This window comes from Atta colombica, unplaced genomic scaffold, assembly GCF_001594045.1.
Source record: "Atta colombica isolate Treedump-2 unplaced genomic scaffold, Acol1.0 scaffold126, whole genome shotgun sequence".
NCBI classification, from domain to species: Eukaryota; Metazoa; Arthropoda; class Insecta; order Hymenoptera; family Formicidae; genus Atta; species Atta colombica.
In genome coordinates this window covers 5,053,984-5,071,440 of record NW_017259213.1, presented here as the reverse complement: position 1 = coordinate 5,071,440, position 17,457 = coordinate 5,053,984, and the positions used below count along the sequence as shown (strand labels likewise).

The window sequence follows — 17,457 nt, the reverse complement described above, 5'->3', positions numbered from 1 at the left end:
CTTTTTTTCTTTCATTAACTATGAAATATCTTACACTATCGATATTAATCCAATTCATCGAAGGGGAAGGTATACCGGCAGGCGGATATCGCATCGGGTATACCTACACGCTAACACCAATAATTAAACTTTCTTACTTCCTGTTTAATCGATATAAAACTACAACTGCGCTGCCATGGCTTTTAATCAGCACTTTTGTTCCTTCACTCTATCACGTGCGCGAGTCTTTCTCGCCTCGTCACTCTTCCTCGTCTCTTTCCATCATATATATCCGTCTATCTCCCGCTTTCCCCACAACGTCCGCCTTTTAACGCACTACAACCGTCCATACACAACGTCGTACCATCACAACATCGTCGCCGTCGCGTGCGTCTATTCGTCGTTGTCACCATCGGCACCGTTAATAATAATCCGCGCGAATCGCGTACTAGTGTTCCGACCGACGACAGAGAGTTACGTGCCCCTCGAACACTGGAATAACACGCGCGCGACTATCGCAGCGACCTGCTGATCCAGAATCTGGCTCATCACCAAGGCGAGCAGACGGGACTCGTGTTGCAGAAGGAGAGTTCGATTATCCGGATGCCTGGCGAGGTTGAGCAGCGTGCCGGCCGCACGTCGCAACATATCCAGGCTGGTGCCCATCGATTCGGGATTGTCGCGCAGAGCCGCAAGACCGTGCTGATTAGCGACACCGATTGCACTTGATTCGGCCTGCTCGATGAATGCAACGAGCAGCGCAACGCACGGCGTCTGCAGGGCGATGGTGCGCGCGACGCCGCTGTCCGCGGCCGACAAGAAGTGCAGTAGATTCACTCCGAACTCACGCAGCACCTGTTCTTCGCTGCGGCAGAGGAGCCTAGTCAACACCGAGCATAGTCTCTGTAATCGTGAATACGGCGGCGTCGCCACTACCAAATCAACGTTGCACTCGGTAACGCATAATTTGCACAATGCTTCAAGCGCGAGTCTCTGCGGCGACAACGAGGAATTCGGACCGACCGTTGGGAAAGGATCCTGACCATGCGCAGCCGGGCATACGGCCCAGTGAAGAAGGCCGTCAAGCACTGGTCGCGAGATCTCCTCCGGATGCTGGCTCAGATCCATGTGGCCGGATATGTTGGCGGCCATCACGAGGACGTTCTCCCTCACATGATGCAGGAAGTCCCACCACCACTCGCCCTCGCCTTGTAGACTGCTACACGAGTCCGCAAAATCCGCGTCTTCTTCACGATCGTAATTGCGAGTCTTTTGCGCCCGTATCGGGTGTTCGTGATGCAACAGCAATAACTTGCCTAATAGACTGAGGAACGTAACGTTCTTCGCGAATTCCGCTTCATTGCCGGGGATAAAAGTGAGATTCCTCAAGATTGTTGACAGGCACACGCAACGACGGGCCAGGTTGTCCTGCGTTTCCGTCACCAGGTAAAGACTCGCTTCGTCCCTGGAGTAGCTCTCATCCTCGTAATCACTTATCCTCCGTCGTTTTAACGTTCCTGCCGGATCTCTTATTTGTAATCTTGGTCCCTCCCTGTCGTCTCTCGTCATTAGCAATTCATGTTCGTCTGTCGTTTCTATCTTGATCTCAGCTTTATCTATGGTGTTATCAATGTTGCCTGAAACCGTCGCTACTGATTCATTCAGTCCATTTTGCGTCGGCAACGAGTCCTCGTCGTTCTTCGACATATCACTGCCAAAGTGCTCACCCATATTGTTGTTTGCTTTCGTCATTTCGCTGTCGCAATCCTTTTTAAAGCCGTCGTTCTTCTTCTCGAACAGTTCCCTTGTGAGATCGTTCATCTCTACTGGCTCCTTCTTGATCCTCGACAGCACGTCACTCAAAGTTTTCGTCTTCTTTTTCTTGTCCAACTGTTGCTGCTGCTTGCGTTCGCCACTGTCTTTGTTAGATTGCTTGTCGCCAAGCTCACCGGATTTGTGAGTGAAGTCTAACGTCTCATGGACACCACCGACACTGTCCGCTTTGGCTTCGTCTTTCAAATCTGTACTATCAACTTCCTTCTGCAACAATGGCGGTTTCTCGTCCCTTAATAAACGGGCGAAAGGCACCGAGCTCACCTCAGACTGAAAACACGTGACGATGTATTTAGTCGCGTTCGTGTCGACTTGCCACGGCTCGGTTTCCGACTCGCACTCCTGATGATCCCAAGGCCTCCGGGTGTCCAAAACAAACAGATCATCATCTCGAGGGACGATCTTAACGGGGCGACCTCTCCTCGAGAGATACGTATAATTCGATGTCGACAGCAATTTCGTCCGATCTTCCGAATCGATCGGGCGCGTTACCGCACCGAGGTCTACCTCCGGACCATCTGCGGCCTGGCAATAGCGATCGTCATCGTTTACACATGATTCGAACATGTCGGAGAGAGAACGCGAGAAGTGTTCCAGCAGAACGTCTAGTAGTCCGGGAAGATGTGTCAATCCGAAATAACTTACCTGTAAACGGAAAATTTATAAACATTTTGTATATACGTATGTGTTTATTCTATTACTATATAAAAATATTTAATATCTTTTTATATGAATGTTTTTTTACGTTAATTAAGTTTTCAAAATATATATAAGTAATTTCGGCACGAAAGATTCGTTAATATAAATTATTATCTTAACGAAATATATTTTTCACATTTGTTGCATATTTTATCTTTTTAATTTCATATAAATTCTATAACCATTGTTTTTTTTCTTTAAAATAATTATGATAGCAAAAAATATACTCACAGAAGAGTCATCGAATAACAAAATGTTTAATACATCAAGGGCCCAGCAGCTTTCAGCGAGCAGACCCGATCTCAAAGCCATCATGATGCGCCAAGCTTCTACTGGCGCCACGTCAGCGCGCGTCAGTTTTCGTCGCTTGTACAAAAGAGGCGTGATCGCTTCTACACTGTCAGGAGGGAATGTCATTTCTCTCTTTGACGTCGGTTGTTGGCTGATCATGGGATTTACTCCGAGTTGAGTCTGTGCAAAAGAATACGATGATATTTCGTTTATCTATGAAACAACTTGATTGAAATAATCACATATCATGAAATAAATAGTCCTAGGCAACTATGATAACGATAACTATGATAACGAAACAATTAAAGATTACCAAGTATGGAATTTATATACTAGGAAATATTATAAATCTTGTTAAGTTTCTCGTTATTAAATTAAATTATTTTAGAATCAACTTACGAGAATATTGTTTGCAGAATTAAGCACGTACCTGATGATTCCCGGGTGTTGGATACAAAGGGGACGGTTGATTCGTGTAACGATGATCCCACGGCGGAGGCGGGTGCGCTATAGCGTTTATAGACGGCTGGGATGGGGACCTATTCGATGGCTGACTGGCCCATTGTTGATTACTAGCCATGTTGACTGCTGGAGCAGTTGGAGCAGCGGTGACAACTTGAGTTCCTTGTTGCGGCGGCTGCGGTTGTGGTTGTTGTGATGGCGGTTGTGCCGGCTGGCTTGGGTATTGAACCCTATTGTTTCCACTATTACTATTGTATTGATTAGTTGTATTTGGCCATCCTGCAGCAAGAAATAGCATTTGGCAATCAAGATTAAAATATTCACTTAGCAAAATTTCTTCTGAAATAGTAATATATGATTATCGACGATTATCTCACCTGGATACGCTGGTCGTTGTTGATTATATTGGGGATATTGTTGGTCTTTGGCAAAGTCTGGGTGGCGTCTAGGTTGAGTGGGACCTGGAGGGGGTGGTGGCATGTTCTTGTTAGCCGATCCGCTTGCGGTATATATTTGAGTTCCAGCGGGCGCTCCATATGCACTCTGCAACGCAATGATAGATATGAAAGATTGTTAATTTTATCATTTTATCAAATATAATTAATATAAAGACATCGAGTATTACTTGTTCCTGTCGATAGTAGTCTTGCGGACACGAGTATGACGACACAGTTGGCGGTTGCGAAGGCGAGGAAGGCTGGCTAGTCGCCGTTTGCTGTTGCACAGTGACCGGATGAGTCTGCGGTCCCGAAGGATAGCTATTGCTCCGCGCATTAGGAGGCGTTCCCGTGGGATAACTAGTGGGACCTTGTTGACCGCTGGTGTATCTGTTGTATATATCCTGTCCAGTAGCGTTGTTCGGCGGCATGTTACCACTCGGATATCCCCTGTACGCGACGAAAATGAATATGAGTGTTTTTCCCCGAGGAACATTATTGAAACAAGAAATACGTGATCGTCTAACTCTCACCTGTCGACATCCGGTACATATGGAGGATAATGCGATCTGGGTGAGTACGGTTGATTGAACTCTCCTTGTTGAGACATCGCGTTTCCCTGCGGCCGTATATACTGTTCTTGAGGATAGTTCTGATAAGAGCCTGTGTTTTGGTAAGTGCCTTGTTGTATTCCTTTAAAAACAAAATTGTTATAAAGTTCTTGATAATGTTTAATAAAATATGATAATGTTTAATAATATGAATAAATGTATTCGACAAATTCTATAGTATGTATAACATTACAACAGATAAAAATGACTCTAATGGCACAATCAAGAAGAAATGTAAAAAATGTACCTTGATGGGCGGAGGGTGCACTGCTTTGGCTGGGTGGCCTAGGTGGTGGCGGCGTATACTCTGACGATGGACCACCGGGTGTACCGCCTGTGTAACTACCCTGGTAGCTTCCATAACCGTCCATAGAAGCGTTACTTGATCCAGCAGCGGGAAAGGAATCTTGAGAATTGGAAGAACCTGCGAGAACAAATTATTTCTTAATTGAAAAGTTTCTTGATACAAGAAAGCTTTGTACAATAATATTTTAGGGAGTAAAAAATTTTTTCGGAATAAAAGAATGATAAAAATTCCAAGTCAGTCCTGAAATTCCAAGGGTTTTTCAGGAGTTTTTCAAAATAAAAATTAAATTTCAGAATGATTTCAGGATTCAAGGAGATATTAAAAAATCGTTGGACACATTATATATGTATATGTAAAATATAATTCATACCCGGCGATGGTACGGAAGCAGTTCCCTTAGATCCCTTCTTCTTCGAACCCGCTTCGACCTGATTGATAATGGGTTGCGGATCCACACCGCCACGATCAAAGTGACATTCATATGCTAGCAGATGCTTCGTATAATGCTTGCGCAAAGTGTAAGCAGCGCTACTGCTGGCACCAATGCCTAACAGACCAGCTATATCCTTCCACGTTTTGTTTTTCGTCACCTACAGAAAGAAATTACACATAGATATTCTTTACTGTGCTCGCGAAAGAGTTTCACGTCGAATTTCAAACACAGACAAAAAATCTGCATGTCCAAAAGAAACGCAATAATATAAAAGGCATCGCCGACGTTTTATAGTCTTGAGGTCTTAAAAAAATGATATGGATCGGCGAAATCTCTAAATGCATGCAAGTATAAAAAAAAATTAAAAAAAGGATGAGAGAAATACACAGAGTACAATCGGAACGATTACCGTTATTGTAATATTTCGACATTAAAAGTTTATCTTCGTTGTGTGATTATTAGAATAATTCCATATAGCACCAAGGTTTGTAGATCAGGGTGTTTCCATATTCGACTGTTGAACAACTACTTCAAGAAAAGATATGTTAAGCATTTCTTTTTCTTTCTTTTCCTAATATTTAGACACAGATTATAAAAAAGGGATACTAATAGCAAAAATAATACAACTATACAACGTGTATCATGCACAATTCAACTAGACATAAAAAAACAAAGCGTATTCTGAGGTGTTCCAATACAAATTACTTAAATTTCAGATCTGAACTCTGATAAATTATCAAAGTTTTATCAAAGTTTGCTCGACGCAAACTTTAGAAATACTTTGAATCATCGAGCACCAATAGCAAGGAGTAATCAACAAAAGACACCTCAAAAATGTACAGTGTGCAGAACAAATATAAAGAATGTAAAAATACATAAAAACGATACAAAAACTATGTAAGACACCAAGGGCTAGATGGAACTACACTGCACCTTGCATACCTCCATGAAGCCCCCCCTCTCCTTCACGTAGAGGTAAAGCCGAAATAGATCGAGGGGGTTCTTGGAGATGGTAGGACAGCTGGTGATCGGTGATCTTCGTTCTTCCATGAAGTTGACTAGCTTATCCAGCCAGCTTCTTCGTTCTAGCGATTCGTCCATTTCGTATAATTTTGCCAGACTATCTGTCTTCTGAAAGTCGCAATTATTACGCTTCTTTAGCATAACTCTTATATGAGAATCGTGTATGGAATTTTATTAATACAATTCGTCAGAAATGTCTTGTATTATCGATCTAACTAAAACATAGAATAATTATTATTCTTGCAAAGCTGCGAACATAATTCCAATTGTAGCAATTATCTAACATGCATAAATATAGTTTGTATATATCTCTCTTTTCTCCATTCAAACATTTTTAATTAACACAATTGTTAAGATATTCCTTATTCTTATCATTAATAAAACCTACATTTTTAAATAAATCTATAGTAAATAAATAGGAAATATTAATATTCTTAAAGATTTTGATGACTATTTCTTTCTCTCAATGTATGTTTAAAAATATTTTAATATTCGTTAGAAATTAAATGAAACAGTAATAAATAATATGCAGCCCAGTAATTTAATGCATGCGATAATTATTATTAAGTTTTTTGTCATTATGCGGATATGAAGAAATAAAATATAAAAAGAAATTTGTATTGAGAAATAAGCATATCAATATGTCTGAATAAATCGTCTACATAACGTTTGAGATTGTTGCAAAATTTATGTAATACTATATAAATCTGTGGTAATATTTGTATCATTATATTACTTTTTAAAACGTAGGTTATATTATAATTCTTTTGCAATCTTGTAAAAGAAGTAGTTAATTATTGTGCTATTATTGACTGTTCAATAAAAATGTTACATTAATATTATCAGAATAAATGACATACTTTAAAATATTAATATATAAATTAGAAATTAGATTATTAAAATTCTATATTAAGCGATATACTTAACGTAACTTTTATGAATATGGCATTATGATCTGTGAGAGTAATACGATGCACATGTGTCAAGCAAGAAAAGTTAGTATAAAGTAAAAATGTCTAAAGCGTGGAGTGCAAAAGGGGAATGACATCTTGACGATATAACAAATATTTGTAGTGAAAAAAAAATAACCTTAGATCTGTACGGGTCTTGAGGCACATGACTGTTAAATACCTGTAAAATATTAAAATATTAAAAATGCAAATAATATATTGCACTTAAACTTCATCTGTGATAATGAGTTAACTGCTAATTTAGAATGTGTTAATCACGTGTGAACGTGTATGTGGAAAATACGTACAGGACTAGCAGGAGTACGCGGCCAACCAGGGCTGTTCATATCAGAATATTCCTCATGAATCGAATTAATGCTAGCAGCGCCAGGAGACGGAACAGTGCTCTGTGGTGTCGCAGGATGACTGTGATATCCTCCTATCATTTCCTTCCGCACTTTTGGTGTAAATGCTGGATCTTCACCAGAGGCTGTTTGTAAATACATTTTGTTAAAATAATTGCAACTCGAGTTTTACAAGATTAAATTCCACGAACAAAGATGAACAGATTTAGAAATAATAATTATAAATAATGCTAACCAGCTGATGCATTAGATAACGTTGATTGCTGCGAACCTTCATCCAGAGACGTGCCGTCTGGACCTGTTGTTATTACAGATGTCACAGTACCACTTGAAGTAGATATGACATTTATAGCTGACGTACCTATGCATAAAACATGCAATTTTGTTATTCATTTGTGCGTAGACAATAATAAAAGGAGAAAGTCTACATGATTTAAGATATTTTCACTCACCTGAAGCAGTCGTGGTTATACCGCTGTCGTTGGAAGTCTCAGCTGTGAGATCTGCGGAATTGTGGCTGGTAGGGGTTGGTGCTGAGGCGGGATGTGAATTCGGTGTTGTACTCGGAGGTGGCATCGGGCTACCCTCATGGTTGAGAGGCGGCGTAGCTGCCGGCGTATGTAAATGTGGTACTGCCGAGCTGGTAGGCGGTGGTGGTTGATTACTTATGTGATTGGGAGACGGTGGTGGTGGACCCATCGAGCTCGCTGGCGGTCCCATATTACCAATGACAGGTACTCCTGGAGCGCCTGGCGGTACCATTGCAGTTGCACTACCAGCACCATAAACTTGCGGCGGTCCTGGACTCGGTGGCATTCCCGGAGGTACACTATTAAAGCCCATTTTATGCTAAAAGACAAGATATGTTAGCTTAGATAACGAAATAAATCATTGCTATGCATTGTCGATTAAACATTTATTACCGTGTACGGTGGATATTGTACTAAGTTATTCGGTCTGTTGGGAGGTTGATACTGATTGTTGGGTGGTGGTTGCGAGTTCGCAGGCGTTGGATATCCTTGTGGAAACTGCATGTGAGGACGAGGAGGTGGATACGTAGATTGTGCATGATAACCTCCAGGCTGACCTGCAGCTGTCCCACCAGCTGCATAGCCCATTCCACCACCCATTGGACTAATCCCACCGAGAGCTGTCGAACCAGGTCCCGGTTGTACTACACCAGGACCAGTACTGTTCATTTTGTAACTATGCATATGTGGTGAAGGACCCAATGGTTGCTGGTATGCTCCTAAAATCAATGATCATTTCACCTTATTATTATCATTTTAATATGACAATTTACAGATGAATATATAAAAAAACGAATGATTAGAGATATGTTCGGGAGAGACGTTATTTATGACATTCTTCTATCCTTGCTTTACATCTAATAAACGATGAAGATAGAATGAGACGCAAGTAGCGCCAATAGTATCCCCTCAAATGTACCCAAAAGCAGAAAAAACAGAATTTGTACCTTGAGTGGTCATAGGAGAGTGACTCATTCGCGGTGCTGGCCCACTACTATCCGACTGGCTACTCGACGGACGTGGAGGCATCTGAACGTTTTGTTGGCCTGCACATTCAAGAATAAATTTTCAGAAAGGTACTCCAACATAATACAATGCAAAAAAAGAAAAAAAGAAAGAAAAAGATAGTAAGATAAACTCTCTTATATAATCCAAGTTATAAGATATTCTTCATATCATTATTAAAAATATTATTATTAAGAAAAAGAGAACACAAACATATTAATTATTTGGATACATTGAGCGTATACAGAGCATCCCAAATGTATTGAAAAGTTAAATAGAAGTAAAATTTTCTTTTTAGAAAAGAATCAACTCTAAATCGTTACATATTAAACATAAACATTTCTGTAACTCTGGGATATCCTGTACAGAGCAATTAGAAATTCTATTATTAAATACAAATGCGAGTGAAAAGAGAGACAGACGTAAAAAAGACCGACCAACAGCAGGGGACATCGAGCGAGAACCTGTGGATCCTGTTGGTGACGGGGTAGGTCTCATCCCCTGAGAATTTGGTGTCCCTGGGCAAGCTGGTCCATTCGAACTGTCGTTACTATTCTGTCCTGATAATTCCTGCAATCCGAATTAAACCATAAGATGACAATTAATAATAAAAAAAGAGATTACTTATAAAAATAAAAGAAAAATAATATAAAGTACGAATGTATGATTGATAAGAAATGTTATAAATTTTGGTGCTAAGCTTCATCTTATTTGATTCGAGTTTCACAGTTTTACTACAGTTAATTTATGATAAACAAAACTGTATGAGCGTGATTTTAAACAGCTGATAAGAAGATACATTTTGTAATACTTTTCACACGACTATCCCAAATTCATACATCATGTGATTAGTCAACAAATATCAGTTGTAATTTTTTTGAAGTAGGTCAACACACTAATGAACGTTCTCACTGTAGAACCATCACAAATATTCAATCATTGCGATAGCAGGACACTAGTTAAAAATACAAGATACGGAAACGTTCTTGATGTAAACAGTTGACAATCGCGATTCATACAAGACACACGAGTTCGATCTGCGAATGGATTCCGAAGTCAGAGAGAAGATCATTTTAACAAGGTGAATTGCAGTATGAGAGACCGACTTGATGAGAAGTCGCGTGTGTGCTCACTGCTACATCGGCGGTCCTGTTTAGCGCGATTCGTGCCGCCTTCGTGGCTACAGACGACGCGGGCGTGCTCTCATGTAGCTCTCGGACGATGGAGCGACGGAGGATCGCGTGTTCCTCGTCTGGAAAATCAATCGACGTCGATACTGACGGTGACGGCGATGACGGCGGTGGCGGCGGTGGTAGTGGCGGCGGTGGCGGTGGCGGTGGCAGCGATGACGACGACGGCCGTCCGAAGCGGCGCGAAGCGAAGCGAGAACCCAGCAACGGCGATGTCGCCCATGTTATTCGAGTCCGCGCGCGCGGCGATTAGTATATATCTCGCGCACGAATGTACGTCTTGTCACACACGTATCCCGCGTAGCGAGCGGTACAAGGCGGAACAAGATCCTGCTTACGACGATTGTTCGCCGTAACGCGATGATGGCACGCGGCGTCGTTCTCGGCCACAGTCCACGGAGCGCACAACAACCGTGTGTATACCCCACGGTCGAAATCGGTGTGTGCATGTGCCCGCGTGTACACGCACTTGGGTACGGGATCTCGTCCGTCACAACGAGGCATCGACACATAACGAGTGGTGGGCCCGCTGCGTGTGCGTGAATACGCGCGCGTGTGCGTGCATTCAGGATAGAGAAGGGGCGGGCAGAGCGAGAGGAGAGAAGGAGAAAGAGAGTGGAACGAAGACGAGGAGAGCTATAGAATCGGCGAGAGAGATAGATAGAGACGGTATAGGTAGGGATGAAGCGAGCGAGCGAGAGAGAGAGAGAGAGAGAGAGAGAGAGACGTGATCGGCGGAAGGGAGATAGCGCGAAAGACGAGGGGAACGGAGTGAGGCCGAGAAGAACGAAAGAAAATTCAGGCACATCATTACACCTACCAGGCCGCGTATAGTTGCTCCGTGCGGATGGCGATTAAACACTTCCTCGGGCGTACGAGCGAATGTACGGTACATAGGCCGTCCGGCACAAGGACTCTCGGCATGACGCGAGAGATCGAAGGAGAGGCGTTACCCGGCTCTCCACTTAAAGCACGACGAGTAGCAACTGGAGGCGGAGGGAGAGAGAGAGAGAGAGAGAGAGAGAGAGAGAGAGAGAGAGAAACAATAAGAGAAGCGGAAACGTATTTCGCACCGTGTGGAGTCGCGCTTTCACATGTTTGTCAAACCGCGCGGAATAATGTACACGCGAAGCGGAGGAGAGTGTTCTCCTCTCGGAGAGGATTTCGCGAGCGAGAGAATTATCGGACCATCGTTGGCGTATATGCCCAGTTAAACACGGGCATTATATTCCCAGTTGTATTCGTTTCTGTGCCCGTCCCCCCCTTTTCCGCGCGTCAGTGGACGCGCGCGCTCTTTTTATCGCTCTCTCTCTCTCTCGCGCGCGCGCTTTTATTCCGTCAACGCCGTCGTTTTACTGTCGTGTGCGTGCCACCTCGTTCTCCGCGAGCGTCGCATGTTGTGTCAATAAGTCTGCCAAAGAGCTCCGTGTCACGGTACCGAGGCTGATGGAACTTTAGAAGAGGCACGTAGAGTTACGTAGTACAGTAATAATCGCGTCTCTTGTAATCGTCCCTCTATTCGCGCCTGCCTGCCTGTTTGCCTGCGTATAATATGCGCGTACGTGCGTGCATGCGTGCGTGCGCGTGTCGCGTGCATACGCGTCAAGCAGGTTATAATCCGCGCTTGGAGAGCCCGCGACTTTGAACGTACAGTAACGTACAATAGCGTGCACGACAGAGAGAGAGGCGTAGGTCGCGCGATATGTTGAGCAAGAAGCGATCCTTTTTATCGGGGTCGCTCGCTCCTCGTCGTCGCCGAGATCTCGGTTTACAGATTTCTAGCTAAGCTAGCTGGCGCTGGCTCGTCGGAGTCGGAACGGAGGGCGTTCTTTCGATGGCGCGGCAAGCGTTCGCCGCCGCCGTTCGGCCGTTTCCGCCGAGTCTCGGCTACCGTGCACCAGCGAATCGTTTCGTTCCCAAAAGCCCTGGCTCCGGTCGGGAACTCTATCCGAAGTCGATATATTCCCGTATATATAGTCAGTTATTCTACTATCTATTCTCGCTAATAATATTATTCCCGTTAACATTCTACGTTTTCGCGGTATCTTTTCTCCGAGAAAGATTTTCTCTTTTATTCCCCCCCCCCCTCCCCTTCCTCCTTCTCCTTCTCCTCCTCCTCTGTTTTCAATTACTTTGAACGTTGCCGATAGATCGCGAATGTCCAGAATCATGAAGTTGTCAACTTCATCGCCATCCTGAATGTATCCATCAAATGTATAGCATACAGATCGTCTCGTGCGTTGGATATATGATATCGTACGATTTCAGACTCACACACAGACATGACACGCATAAAAAACGTAAAAATCGTGGCGCGACAAGCGTTCGGCGAACGTCGTATGACTTCGGCACTTTTCGATCGGCGAATTTGTGTGTCCCAGTAAAGCCTGGGCACCAAGATTCCATGTATCTATACGATTTCTCTCGTTGTGTTCCCTTTATGGAAAAATAAAATAAATCTCATGTTCCATTAATTTCACGTGGAATAATAAGGAGGGAGAAAAAATATATGTATGATACCTAGATCGCAACATCGACCAAAATCCGCGCGAATAAAATGCAGCGCGATAAAAACGGATGATAAAAGTAAAAACGTTTAAAATATCCTCGATGCAGAAAGAAAGAGAGAGAGAGGGAGAGAGAGAGAGAGAGAGAGAGAGAGAGAGAAAGCAGTTATTTAACGTTAAATATGGCTATCCGATTCGCGCTCCGAAATAAAAATGTACATAACAGATGAATATTCGGACATTCAACGCCAAACGTAGAAATCGCGGAAATGTAGATTTAAATCTTCATGTATATAAGATTCATTATCTTTACTTTCTGATAATGAAAAGCAAAAGCTCTTGCTCCGTTTTGGCGCGTTCGAGTCGAACTCCTTCTTATCGGTCGAATGAAATTAAAAGCGATCGTTAAGAGGGCGACGGAGGAGGAGGATCTTAAAGTCGTCTGTTTTACCGATTCAGCAGAACTTACACATCATGCAATTTATATCATTGATATATCACTATGTATTCTCTAAATTTCTTGGAGCGAATCCAAAAGAATTAAAATGCTTCCACTATTTAAAAAAGTGAAAAATTTGCATTCTTGAAGAAGAATGATAGATTTTCATTTTTTGTTTGGAGTAAATCTCATTTTAAACCTCTCCAAAAAAAAAAAAAAAATCTGCCACTCTTTTTCAAGAAAGCACATCAATCGCAGGCACATATATATAAATTTTCTAATCTTTCATATTAGCAAATTCCTCAAATTTCATAACTTTTTCCTGATTTTCAAACAAAATTTTATGATTTTCCCCGACTTCCAATAAAATTTTGAAATTTTCTGTATTTTTGCTCTAATTTGAACCATTAAATATTTTGTTGTGAGATTAATTTAATACAGTAATGTATGTAAATTACTATTAAATGTTGCTAATACAGCTTGCATTTTTAATAGTTAAGTTGATAGTATTCCAAAATTGTGTAATGTACGTATATCAAACTTTTTTAAAGTTAAGAATTTTGATTTTTCTGAAAATTTTGCTAAATTCGCTAATTTTTCTTACTGTTTTCAATTTCCCTAATAATTCCCTAATTTCCAATTTTTCAATATTATTAATTTTTCATATTAAGTATCTAAATTAAGTAACTAATTATAAGAAGTTAACTCAGTTCATGTAATCTTTAGTTCAATCCAAAATTTTTATATATACAAAGTATACAAATTTTATATAAAGCCAATATTAGAAATGCTAGAAGGATTTTCTGAACAATATACGACTTTAAATCAATGAGAATATATCTAATTAATCTTGTTAAATCTTAGTAAGATCTTAGGACTTAAATATATATTTCTTGTGAATTTATTTACATTCTGACTCTGCATATTGCGCGCCAAAATCTTTTTTAATTAAAATGCATTCATGAACAGAATCAAAATAGTAATATCACTTACTAAATTATTACTACAAGCAAATTAATACTTTTTTATGCTAATAAGCATCTTTTACAAGAATATTAATCATTATATATTAATGACAATCTAAAAACAGCGAATAATTTAATGTGAAAAATATTACCACTTCGGTATGTAATTTGCTAATTTTTTTCATTTTTTTTTTGTATAAAGTCGACCGGTTTGGACTACATTATCGTTTAAAATTTATTTATGAAAAATACTTATTTAAAAAATAATCAGTGAAAAAGACGACTTTAGAATTCTCTTTATTGTTCTCGGCCCGCTAACTCGCTGGTTATCGAATTTCGGTTCGAAATAACGCGTTTTGCGGATAAATTCCGTTTCGGACGCAAGATATGTCCAAGTTGATTCAAGTTGGCGCGAATTGGGAACGCCGGTTTGATTCATACAATCTATTGTCACCGAAGTCAGAGTGTTTACGTTATCGCACACGACTGAGTTAATCCGTTCGATAGAAACGCGCTGAGCTTCAGCGATATGCTATGTGAATATGTATAGAAAGGTCCGATCCGATCGGCATTTCTCTCTCTCTCTCTCTCTCTCTCTCTCTCTCTCTCTCTCTCTCTCTCTCACACACACACACACACACACACACACACACACACACACACACACACACAGAGGCCGGTCACAAACACACATATAGTAAGAAGATGTGCGTGAATGAAAACGTAAATAACGCTCGCAGGGGGGCATGTGCATATATTCGCTGGACGAGCGCGAAATCGCTCGGGTTACGCAACATTATTTTTATCTGCCGGTCGGCGTAATGTTATTATCCCGTCGGTTGTGACAATAACTGAATCCGAGGTTCATTCAACTCCATCCATTTATCGGGGAAAAAAAGAAGAAGCGGATATCAAAACTAGATATCGAGCCGGTCGTCAAAACAATGCAATAATTTCGATAAGAATTTCGATATGAAAGATCGCTATCTTAATTCGCGAAGATCGGCGAGGGAAGGATATTTTTTTATTTTTTCCGCTATCGCTCATAATTGGCTAGGAATCATTAGCGGATCCCGATACTCCGGAGATCACCTGTAGCAGACTAAATACTATGTGTTCCATGGAAACCATGTGTTCCCATCAAACGTGTACATTTGGATCGTCTGCTACCGCTCGTCATTGCGCGCGGTTGTTCGGCTGCATACGAGTCGCGCCCGCTCCGGTCATCGCTGCCGATACATCGACGTTTTATTGACCGTACACCGCGTACCGTGACCATGCATAAAGTTTCTGCCGTTTACGGCCATTTATGCCATCGCGGGTTTTTCCCGGATTATTTCTCATGGTTCTCACTCGTCCCATTATCTCTTGATTTACTCCAATTCTGGAGAAACGATTTATTCCAATTTTAAAAGATCAACGAGATGGTGAAAAAATTTTTCCGATTCATTGATATTAACTCTCGATTTTCAGCTTTTTATATTCGACAAAAAGTACAGAGAAAAACATAAGATACATATAATAACTTATTTTTCCTATTACAGCCGGGTTACTAAAGTTGCAGTTAAAATTAATCGATCTCGCGTGAAAATTTTCCGTCATTTCGCGAATTTGACAAATCGAGCTCACGAAACAACAAATCGTTCCTTCCTCGACGTTTCATAGAGCAAGTCGTGTTGAAATAACATGGCGGGTATCGCCGCGACGGCGCCGAGAGCGCATGTACTCTGCGAACGATTCGTGCGGTTAAAGATCCGCGAGCATCTCCCGCCCTGGTGGCCGAGCCAACGGGGCCGACGATGTTGTCCTGTTCCCCTCGTCGCGCATCTCGTGGGATATTATCTCGCAATGGTGAGTATCCCGGGGAGCTCTGGCTCCCCCCCCCCCCTCTCTCTCTCTCTCTCTCTCTCTCTCGAACACCCTGGAACGGCTCGATGCCGCAAACGACGGCGTCCGGAAACTTGAAGAGCGTCACGCGGATCCTACAATAATAATCCCGCATCGCTATATGCAGAGCGAGAGAGTTTACGGAAAGTTCTTGCGTTTCGCGGAACGGTACATTGCGATTGCGATTCGAGAGGCCGCGCGGTGGTAGCGCAAGAAGTTCGATGGTGTGTCGCAGAGTGACAGTCGCATGATCCGGCGTACCGAATATAGCCGAGCACGACACAAAACGTCACGTCGTCGCGCGCGTTGGCAGTGGGGAGGATCGCCGCCGTCGCTGCCGTCGCCGTTGTCGTCGGTTTTCGACCAATCACGCTCGTGCTCACATCGCACCCCGCTACCGTCGCGTTATCCGTGTCGGTTCTTTCGCTTACCCGCCCATGCAAACGCGCCAGCAGTGGGGACGGGTAACCCCGGGGCGAGGGACAAGAGTGCGCGAGCGGAGGGGAAACACGGCGGGGAAGTCGCTAATATCTGGGGCTCCGGCGGCCGCGCAACTCGCGCCCTAATCGAACTCTACGAGAGTCGGGTACTCTCCATCCCCACCGTCGTCGTCCGCTCCATCTCCCCTCATGCTCTTCCGCTCCTTGCTCATCCTCCTTCTCCTGCTTCTTCTCCTTCTCCGCTACCACTTCCTTGGCCTCCTGATCCCCTCGCACACCATGCGAGGGGCCACCCTTTCGCTCACTCTCGTTCGCTCTTTTCGTCGAGAAAGTACTTGAACGAGTACCAAGACCGAAGTTGTAGATAGAGACCTTGCAAGTAGTACTTTACGAGACGGAAAATTCGCCTTTCGATCTATTCCCAAACTTGCGCGTCGCGATTTCGCCAGAAATGATTGGCGTTCCCGTGGGATATCCTATATACTTTCACGCACACATACACACATGCAGTACTAAATTTCGATAAGTATTTCACCGATATCGATACACTGAGCGAGCCGCGTAGCTTTTGCGATAGGAGAATAGAATTAATTCAAATCATACATGAAATCTCTACGACAATCATTCCTGTCACGGCGGGGATTATGCAATCACCGGCAAAAACTTGTTTGCTACGTTGCGGATACTTTAAGTTTTTCTTTCCACACACACGCGCGCGCACACACACACGCGCGCGCGCACACACATACGCACACACGCACACATATCTGTCTGAATCCTGAGAAAGAGGCGTAGCGAACGTGACTTAATTTCTTTCTTTAAAGATAAAATAAAATTAATCTTAATTGTGTACATGAAAACTCACCCCAGAATCAATTCCTTGAGTATTTGGTGTTGTAGCTCGCTGTTGTATATTGTGGAAAGCCTGAAAAGAGATACAATACCATGAATAAACTGTTTTTACATTATAGAAATACACAGTAAACGCATACATCTCTAAATTACATATTCTGACATGTCTTAATTTTTAACATATTCATAGAAATATTGATAGATTCTGTTACATATCTTCTAGAACATTAAATATCTCTAATATGTTATTTA

General features: G+C 42.4%; 1 protein-coding gene across 2 annotated transcripts in view; it reads right to left on the bottom strand.

Annotated features, from left to right (window-relative positions):
• Window positions 1-369: 369 nt before the first annotated feature.
• The window catches only part of LOC108695182 (trithorax group protein osa), a 19,380-nt gene continuing 2,292 nt past the window's right edge, over window positions 370-17,457 (bottom strand). Inside the window, exons 4-20 of one of the 2 annotated variants that reach the window (XM_018204940.1) lie at window positions 17,219-17,278; window positions 9,348-9,495; window positions 8,868-8,966; window positions 8,314-8,639; window positions 7,843-8,239; window positions 7,626-7,751; window positions 7,334-7,515; window positions 7,165-7,206; window positions 5,986-6,183; window positions 4,990-5,209; window positions 4,560-4,736; window positions 4,235-4,394; window positions 3,890-4,151; window positions 3,642-3,807; window positions 3,233-3,543; window positions 2,743-2,982; window positions 370-2,457 (exon numbers count right to left, since the gene is read on the bottom strand). In XM_018204940.1, coding sequence (XP_018060429.1) covers window positions 454-2,457; window positions 2,743-2,982; window positions 3,233-3,543; window positions 3,642-3,807; window positions 3,890-4,151; window positions 4,235-4,394; window positions 4,560-4,736; window positions 4,990-5,209; window positions 5,986-6,183; window positions 7,165-7,206; window positions 7,334-7,515; window positions 7,626-7,751; window positions 7,843-8,239; window positions 8,314-8,639; window positions 8,868-8,966; window positions 9,348-9,495; window positions 17,219-17,278 — 5,118 coding nt within the window. In that variant the 3' untranslated portion in view covers window positions 370-453. The remainder of the gene's footprint in view (window positions 2,458-2,742; window positions 2,983-3,232; window positions 3,544-3,641; window positions 3,808-3,889; window positions 4,152-4,234; window positions 4,395-4,559; window positions 4,737-4,989; window positions 5,210-5,985; window positions 6,184-7,164; window positions 7,207-7,333; window positions 7,516-7,625; window positions 7,752-7,842; window positions 8,240-8,313; window positions 8,640-8,867; window positions 8,967-9,347; window positions 9,496-17,218; window positions 17,279-17,457) is intronic. The other variant, XM_018204942.1, reaches the window with a different exon arrangement.